Source organism: Salvia splendens, chromosome 15, assembly GCF_004379255.2.
Source record: "Salvia splendens isolate huo1 chromosome 15, SspV2, whole genome shotgun sequence".
Classification (NCBI taxonomy): domain Eukaryota; kingdom Viridiplantae; phylum Streptophyta; class Magnoliopsida; order Lamiales; family Lamiaceae; genus Salvia; species Salvia splendens.
Genome location: NC_056046.1, coordinates 31,490,326 through 31,500,040, shown reverse-complemented (window position 1 = coordinate 31,500,040; position 9,715 = coordinate 31,490,326). Strand labels below are relative to the sequence as shown.

At 40.2% G+C, this 9,715-nt stretch overlaps 1 protein-coding gene across 1 annotated transcript; it reads left to right on the top strand.

Moving 5' to 3' along the window:
- Nucleotides 1-2,564: 2,564 nt before the first annotated feature.
- On the top strand, nt 2,565-3,017 carry LOC121767021. Its single transcript, XM_042163237.1, has one exon. The coding sequence runs from the start codon at nt 2,565-2,567 to the stop codon at nt 3,015-3,017; it is 453 nt and encodes a 150-aa protein (XP_042019171.1).
- The last annotated feature ends 6,698 nt before the right edge of the window (nt 3,018-9,715 follow it).

The window sequence follows — 9,715 nt, the reverse complement described above, 5'->3', positions numbered from 1 at the left end:
ATTCCATTGGGAAGCAAAGGATAAGGCTGGAACAGAAAATCGAGTTGCTGATCATTTAAGCAGAATAAGCCAAGGGGAAGATAAAGAGGAAGTTCCAGACGCGTTTCCAGAGGAACACCTATACTTCACCCAATCATCAAATGTCTTGATCAGCTGGGAGGACGTAATGGACGCAGCTGATCCAGTTGCCTTTCTTAATGAAGTAAGCAGGAGACGATCCGAGCCCTGGTTTGCTGATATAGCCAATTATTTGGTGACCGGAGAATTGCCCTCTACAGCAGAGATAACGAGAGCCGAGAAATTGAAGATCAAGAGTGAGGTGAAGTATTATTTCTGGGATGACCCATATCTGTGGAAGATGGGGGTAGATCAAGTTATCAGGAGGTGTATTCCAGAGTGGGACCAGGAAGATATACTCAATCATTGTCACTCTTTGGCCTGTGGTGGTCATTTCAGCCCCAAAAAGACAGCAAGGAAAGTGCTCGATAGTGGATTGGTATGGCCAATTTCATGCATATGTTATGGGGTTAAATTCTGCAAATTCTGTGAACTAACAAGTCTTTGTAAGTTCAGGTGTGTGCAAAATCTGCCCAGCCCAGGAGGAACGTGTAATTTACCAAGGGCAGAGGAAATGGAGGAAAAGGAGTAGAAATCGCCAGTAATTCACCAGACCGAGGAAGACAACAAAACAGTTGTTGGTGAGATAAACTAAAGTGGAGAAAGAAGCAATTTCAGAAAGATCAAGGGGCGGAAAAGGAATTATGAAGAAAGAATGCCTAGGGATCCGTGCCTATGTAAAGGGACAACCCCTTTGAAGAAAGAGGCCACTTCCAATTCTAGTCTTTTTAGCTCCATTTTCAAGCATAGTTCACTCCACACACACTTGGCATAATCATGGGCAATTCTGGGTGTTTTGGTTAGCTGTTTGGGTTGTGTAACACCGTCTCTACGTGAGGCAAAGATACAATTTACTTTCCGCTGTTTTACTTTACCTCGCTGCGATTTTCCTAGCCGGAAGCGCGGCGACTTGTTTTTGTTGAACTCCGATTAACACATCTATGTAGATTTCTATTTTATGTTTGATTTGGGTTCTGATGTTGGTTGCTGATTTACGTTAATCGTTGTGAATGGAGTCGAATTTGAGTTCTTGGAAGGTTGATTGATTGGATCCAGAGTGGATTGTTGATTGGAGGTTGAATCTGAAATAGGGGTGATGTGTTTTGCATGATTATGGATGAGTTTTCGCTGCTTTTAGTTTATAAGACCTATTAATTGTAGATCTGTTTACTTTTTGTTCAATCGTAATGTATGAAGTCTGATTTGGTAAGCTCTGTTCCGATCTAGTTTATTGCTCTGTTTCGTTCATGTCTATGGTTTTCTTGATGAAAGGGGTAACAATCGCTGGTAGTTAGAATCTGATATGTGATAACCACCACCTTGCAGCTTTTCTGCCGTACCGTCTGTTTTGGGAAAATGGTCCCCACTGAATGCTTCATTTCTGTTGAGCTATTTTAGGGAAATTTGTTGCCTGGTCAAGGAAGTTTCATAGTTGATATTTGTCAGTTGTTAAAGCAAGTTTTGTCAAGATGCATGCATTCGTGTTTTCTGTTTCAGAGGTCTAGCTGTTAGGTTAAGTTTTTTGCGGTTCCCAAGTCTAATATTTAATATCTCAACCCCAAGTTGCGTGGTAGCAGCCAAACCTTACCAGAGTCCTCTAAATGCATTCCAACGCATCTGTCTCTGTGGGATCGATCCCTACTTCCCTGTACTAACCAATAGTATAGCGGGTTGAGGGTTTCTGAAGAGGGAAATTGTGTGTCCAACGACCAGACTCTGACGGTTCCTTGAGTTCCTAGACCCTGTGATCTAGTGAATCCTCTGGACCCGAAGGACTTGATTTAGCAAAGTAAAAACTACACAAAACAGTTTCCTATGTAAAGTATCTAGCTCTTCATGGATTCTACTGGCCTTACCTACACAAGGATGCCTATGAGTTCTGCAAGAAATGTAGCCGATGCCAACTGACTGGAGGAATTTCGGCAAGAGATGAAATGCCACAGATGCCCATAGTGGTCTGCGAGATATTCGACATATAGGGCATGGATTTCATGGGGCCCTTTCCCCCATCTTATGGGAACTCATATATCCTAGTCGCGATGGACTACTTGTCCAAGTGGGTGGAAGCCAAAGCAACAGTGACCTGCGAAGCACAAGAGGTATCAAAAATTTTAAAGTCTAACATCTTCTGCAGGTATGGCATCCCGAGAGCCATCATCTCAGATCAAGGCAATGGATAACCTGAGATTTCGAATAGGGAGATTAAGAGCACGATAGAGGCCCTGATGAAGAAATATGGAGTGAATCACCGCCTATCCACCTCATACCATCCTCAAAGCAATGGATAACCTGAGATTTCGAATAGGGAGATTAAGAGCATCCACGAAAAGACAGTGGGACCTTCGAGGAAGGACTGGAGCAAGAGGCTGGAAGATGCCTTGTGGGCTTACCGAACAGCATACAAAAGTCCTATTGGCTTGTCGCCCTATCGATTGGTTTTTGGGAAGATGTGTCATCTCCCTGTGGGCATTGAACACAAGGCTTATTGGGCAGTAAAGGAGGTGAACATGCAGCCCAAGGCGTGCTCTGAGGAGAGAAAGCTCCAGCTACACGAACTAGAGGAGCTCAGACTGGACTCCTACAACGCAGCAATGTGGTACAAGGAGGAAAAAAAAATGTGGCACGACAAAAAATCGAGGACGAAGGAGCTGCATGTGGGACAGAAGGTTTTGCTATTCCAGTCGCGGTTGAAGTTGATGCCAGGAAAACTCAAATCTAAGTGGACAGGGCCATTCACCATAGTCGCCCTGAGAGCGAATGGAGCTGTGGAACTTCAAGGGAGTGATCCTAACTCTGCTCCTTTTATGGTTAATGGTCATAGGGTAAAGTCGTTTAGGGACAACTCGAAAGTGCGCACGGTGGAAGAAATTCCACTGCGCACAGCCAACGTTGTCGCTTAAATGGATCAGTTTGTCAATGCTTGATGCACTTTTTATTAGCACTAAATAAACCTGCCACTAAACAGAGTATATATAGTGTAGCTAAAGGTCAGTACCGGATATTGAACACGTGGAATAGAATCACGAATTGGCTATCTTCTACTAAGCTTCTTCACTATTTGGAATAAAAACAAAGAGGTAAAATATGAGTGATAAGAGAATTCCAAGGGATGTGCGTTCACAGTTATGGTTATACAAGTTCCAACTATAATACCCTAGCACAGTTTATACTTTGATAGAATGAGTCACCCAAATTATGCCCATGCGATACAAGCGTAGACTGCTAACACTAGGGTTGTCAATCCTAGATATGCAACTCCCAAAAGCTCCTAAGACCCTTGAAAAGTCATCACTCTCAATTAAAAGTGTCATTTTAAAAGAAGCTAATTGTAATGTCTATTAAGTGGATCTAACTCGCCAACCTCCTGTCACGATTATGTAGCAAGTTATATCAAATCAACATCGAATGTGTCACTCAAACATGTAGTATTATGCAACAACTTAAGGAAGAACAAAGTACAAACAAAAACGGATATTAATAGAATAGGAATTATATAACCAAAGTCGTTACTAACACATCCCTAGAATCCTATGAATTTAGTTACACTAATGGAATAAGCTAAAGACATAGAATGAAGGAAAAAACAAGAAAGCATATGAACTAAAGCAATAAAACCCAAAGGTTGAATGTTGTAGCCTTGATGATCTTCTCTTGAATCCTTCTTCACACTCTTACACAATGAAGAACTCTCTCACTTTTATGCTCTAAGCTTTGAAGGTAAAAAGGTTGATTATAATGAAGAGGTTTGAAGGGGTATTTATAGAGGTATTTTTGAGCAGCAGGAGATATGGAAAAATCTGGCTAAGTTTGGTAAATCTTAGAGAGAAAGTAGGTCAAATCGTGCGCCACTTTTTCCCAGCAGACCGCTGCACCTTGGCTAGCGGACCGCTGAACAATGGTCCGTAGCCTCTGACCCTTGGGTAGCGATCGCTGCATCGACTCCAGTAGCTTCGAGGACACTTCCTAGCAGTCGCTGTACACACCCCAGCGGTCGTTGGGCGTGTTCTTCTTTTCAGCACAACTTTCTCCGGAGCAGGTCGCTGCATGCGTATCGGTCGCTGTGTACTTTGCAGCGGGCCTCTGGGCTTCTCGAATGCTCCAGATTCCAAACTTTGACTTTTTCCTGTCTTTTCGGGCTCAAATATGCACATATCTCACAAAACACGTCAAAACACCATAATAGATAAAATATACAAAATATGGACATGAATTGTAAGTTTGACACTCAAAACGGACCAAATAATGGCCTTAAAATAGTGTAAAATCCGAGCGTATCAATACCTAGGGAGTCCACTTGATCAGATTAATTAAAAGTTGGAGGGAGATCAAGTGAACCCTGACCGAGACAGGTGTCACTGCCGCCGAGCACGTCTCTCCACAAGAGCCTTCTCATCCGCTCTTTTCCGATTCTCCTCAACCAATATCTGAGGTACACTCTGATCCTGAATCTGAGAATATGGTTGTTTCCACTGAGCCTCGTGATACAGAAGCACCGGAGGAAGACAATACTGTTGATAGTGACACTGGCCGATATATACTCCCGAACAGAAGTACGCGAGGAATTACCCCGAAGCGGTACTCCCCTGAGAAAATTGGGAAGACGGTGTAGCAAATTTTGTGCAAGGGAACTTTACCAAGATGGCTCGGGCCCTTGAAGGAGCCCTTTATGAGGAGGAGGATTTTCCACAGACAGCAAAGGAAGCTATGAGTCTAAAACACTGGAGGGAAGTAATGTTTATAGAAATGAAAGCACTCATGAAAAACGACACGTGGGAAAAAGGAAAGCTACCCGAAGGAGTCAAGGCAGTTGGATGCAGATGGGTCTTTACAATCAAAAGGAGATTATACGACCATGGAAGCCGTGCATCAAAGTTCGTACCTGCAGCTGGGTTTAATAAGTATTCTTCTTGTCGAGATGACGTCCAAAAGCTTTGAAACTGCCACCATTGTCTTCATCTTCGAGAGAACTTCGCGTGAGTATCTTACACGCCCCAATCGGAGTCCGGATGGAGGAGTTATGGACGTTTTACAGAAGTTGCGCAGCACATAAAAAGTTCCACCCGGGCGGGTGACTTTTGGTCACTAAATTCCACCCGGGAGGGTGGCTTTTGTTAGGCATGGCGAGGTCAGCAAGTTTCCACCTAGGCGGGTGGCTTTTGTTCACGAAATTCACCAGGGCGGGTGGCTCACGCGGAGGGTAGATTTTGTGGGCCTTTTCTTGGAATTTGGCCTTCAACTATAAATAGGACTTTAACTCATTTTCTTAGTAGAGTTGATTGATGAATTAAGATATCTCATTCGTGAGTTTTTCCTCTTTGAGGATTGTATCCAATTCCTTCCTTGAAGGTTGCTTGTTTCAATTTCATAGATTGATTCAAGTAGAGGTATGCATCAATGGAGTGTATCCATTGAGTAGTGGAGCCAAGGGGTGATAGAGCTAATGAAAGTTGCCTAGGGTTGTCTCCATCCTTTTGGTTAAGGTCCTATGGTTGTAGCTCTTTTATCTCATCATTATACATATGCTTTCCATCTCTAATCTACCATCCTTTCTTGTTTGATTCAATTTTTGTGGTTGGATCTTTTGCTATCTTTGGTGTTTATTGTCAAATTGAAAATCAATCTCACAAAAATATCTAGATCAAGCATCACAAATGGGTAATTCCTTGGGAGATGGATCTTAAATCACATGGATCCACATCAGGAGACCAGATGGCTCGGTTGAGCAGTACAAAGCACGAGTTGTGGCGAAGGGATATACCCAGACTTATGGAGTAGATTATGCTGAGACCTTCTCGCCCGTGGCGAAGATTAATACAGTGAAAATTTTGCTCTCAATTGTTGCAAATAGAGAGTGGCCCCTATATCAGTTTGATGTGACGAATGCCTTTTTACATGGAGAGCTCCTAAAGCCCGTGTTCATGCTTCCACCTCCGGGGTTCACCAGTGAGTTTCAAAATGGAGAAGTGTGCAAATTGAAGAAAACACTTTATGGGTTGAAGCAATCTCCGAGGGCATGGTTTGGCAGATTTACCGAAGTAATGAAGAAATATGGGTACTAGCAGAGTAACTCAGATCACACCTTGTTCCTCAAGAAGAAGAATGGGAAAATTACATGTCTTGTCATCTATGTTGACGACATGATTATTACAGGAGATGATGATGTAGAGATGAGTGAATTACGAAAGAATTTGTTTAACGAATTCGAGATGAAGGATCTAGGTCTCTTGAAATATTTCTTGGGAATTGAAGTGCTTAGATCTGACTGAGGAATCTTCATCAACCAGAGGAAGTACTTGATCTTCTAGTAGAAGTGGGGATGATAGATTGTAAACCCGCAGACACTCCAATGGTACAAAACCATGGACTGCAAATACTTGAGGGAGCGAAACTTACTGACAGGGGGAGATATCAACGATTGGTTGGGAAACTAATCTATCTTTCACACACACGGCCAGATATTGCCTATACAGTGGGCGTTGTCAGTCAATTCATGCATGCACCGCAAGAGGATCACTGGGAGGCAGTGATAAGAATTGTGCGTTACTTGAAAGGAACAGCCGAGCATGGGTTGTTATTTGAAAAACATGGGCACTTGGAGATACATGGGTTCACTGATGCCGATTGGGCAGGAAATCCAAATGATAGAAAGTCAACTGCAGGATACTTCACCTTTGTTGGGGGGAATCTTGTAACATGGAGGAGCAAGAAACAAAAGGTAGTTGCACTGTCTAGTGCAGAAGCAGAGTTTCGAGGAATTAGGAGTGGCTTGACTTAGATACTATGGTTAAAAAGACTCATGACCGAACTGGGGCTTCAGTCATCGCAACCGTGTAGGATGTTTTGTGACAACTAGGCTGTATTTCAGAAAATCTGGTACAGCATGATCGGACCAAACTTTTAGGTTTAGTATACTGAAAAGCATGTTTCGAGCACGAAAGGGCACGAATAAAATCTTGCTTGTATACGAAAAACTCTACAATCCACTTTTAACCCGATTCAGTATTATTCGAGCAGTTTTGCACGAATAGAATCACTAATATTATAACATTGAGTTAGCTTGTGCATTTATAAGACGTTTTATAAACATTTAAATGCATAAGAAGCAAACAAAGTCTAAGTCTTTGTTTTAGTAGACCGGTTGTGGGCGTCGTCCACTTTAAGGTAACACGGTCAGTTCTGAACAAAGAAAAACAAGAATTTCACAACCCAGATAGGCTTTAGCTACCTATTGTGAAAGGTTGCAATGCCAGTCCGATATTTTTTAGCCTTACTGAAATAAGATGACATTGATGTAGTATAGCACTGAACGGATCTAACAGCAAGACATGTCTTCATGCTATCTACTGGATGACTAGGTCTTGATAAACAACTATTTCTTAATCAACATACGTTAGCATTGAGAATACGTTATTGATTATGCACTACTTTGACTTATCAAATGGTGCGGGTTTTTCACAACCTAATAATCCTGATATATTGGGTAGTGGAAATTAATATCGAGCGGTGCTAGGATTGCTATTATGTTGAATCGCGCGCCTGGTGAGTCTGGCTTGATAATGTCCTCAAGAGGAGCTCGAACAATGTTTTATTATTCGGAAACTGGCCAGTTGGAATTGAATTATTCCATGAATAATAAATAAGTGTTTCTTGCTAAGTCCACTCTTGGAATTAAAAGATGTTAATTAATTAAGTCTATAGCACACACTAATTAATTAATGGACATTTCTATCTTAAGCGCGGGAAATAAATAATTAAACGAAAGGAAGCCCGGATTACATATAATTTCGGATTTGGATGGGGAGTGCAATATTACTTCTATAGTGGCTGCTCGTAATATTCCAATATAAGCTTGTATTAAATTGTGGGTTCAATTTAATTAGTAAAAAGCTAATTGGGGGAGCCCATATCCAAAACCTTCCATAGATCCTTAACTGGGCCCAATATGTAACTTAATACAAATAGGAGAATAAAGGAGATGAAAATCACGTCTACTCTTAATAAGAGTGTAGGACGATTTTTTTTTCATAAATTTTCCTCCTCCGTGAGTTTTTCAGCTCCTCCTCCGTGAGGAATATTTCTGTCTTCTTTATTCGAGTCCTTCTCAGCGATTTGAATTTGCCAAAATCCAGATTTAAGATCGAATTTGGAAAATATTTTTGCATTATAAAGCCTGTTTATCAGATCTCTTTTATTAGGAATTGGATGCCTAATCCATTGTAAAACATTATTGAGAGGCTTATAATTAATAACAAGTCGGGGAGTTCCCCTTTCTAATTCTGCTTGTTTCATGACGTAGAAAGCAGAACAGCTCCAGGGAGAATTTGAGGGTCTAATAAGCTTTTTATTAAGTAAGTCTTTAACTTCTTTTTTACACACTTCAAGAAGTTCTTGATTCATTTGAATGAGTCTTGACTTCGTAGGGATTTTACTTTCGTGGAAATCTTCCTCATAAGGTAAATTAATCACATGATGCTTTCTTTCCCAGAAAGCATTGGGGACTTCATTACAAACCCTTTTGATAAAATTACTTTCTATTTCTTTGATTTTTGAAACAAATCTAGGATTTTTGAGTTGTTCTTCAATTTTTTGGAAAGGAATTTCTTCTTTAAGATAACTTATTTGTTTTTGTTTTTGGGTTATCTTATTGATTTGTTTAAAGATAGAACTTCTTTGAAGGTTAAGGATTTCTTGTTTCAAAATGGGGGAGATGAAATTAAATTTTAATTCTCTTCCTTGGATATTGGTAGTAATGCCACTATCATCGACACTAAAAGGATAGATTTGAGTTAAGAAAGGTGTTCCCAGAATCATATTGTAGGTGATATCTTCAACAATTGTAAAAATATTCCGGAAACAATAACCATTATTGCAGATATGAGCTTTGGAAAGTTTGTATCTGATTCTTAAAGGGTTATTATTGGCTGTGTAAAGTTTCTCTTTTGTTTTGTCACAATATTTAGTAGGAACAACTCCTTCTCTAATAATGTTCTGGTCAGCACCCGAATCAACTAACGCCATTATGTTGGTTTTGAAGTTACCGATAACCAGAGTTACATTAACATGCCATTTTTGATAATTCATTTCTTGGATGACTTTTATGGAATTATTTTCTGAATTCTGTTCCGGATTTTCCCAGTTGTTAACTTCTGTATTTCTTTCCATGATAGAAAGTCTTGTTTCTAATTCAAAATCCTTTTCTTTAAGTCTATAAAATTCTTCATTAATTTGTTTTTTAAGATTATTAATTTCACTCTGAAGGTCTTTTGTAGTTATTTGTTTTGATATACTTTGATAAGGATATTTATCCCATAGTTTGTTTAGGCTGAAATCTTCTTTTATATTAACCTTTTTAGAAGTAGATGGCTCTTCAAGAATTAAGTCTTTTAACTTGTTAAGATAATCATCCCTAGTTTCAGTGTCAGGGATTTGGTGAAGGAGATCAAGAATAACTTCCTTCTTTTCTTTGGAAATGGTATTGATGCAAATTTTGCAAATATCTTTTTCATTTTCATTACTACTATGGTAATTACTGCTTCCAGAGGTGTTTTGAATTTCTTCAATTTCTGACTCACTTTCAGAATTGGAGGAACTATTTTCT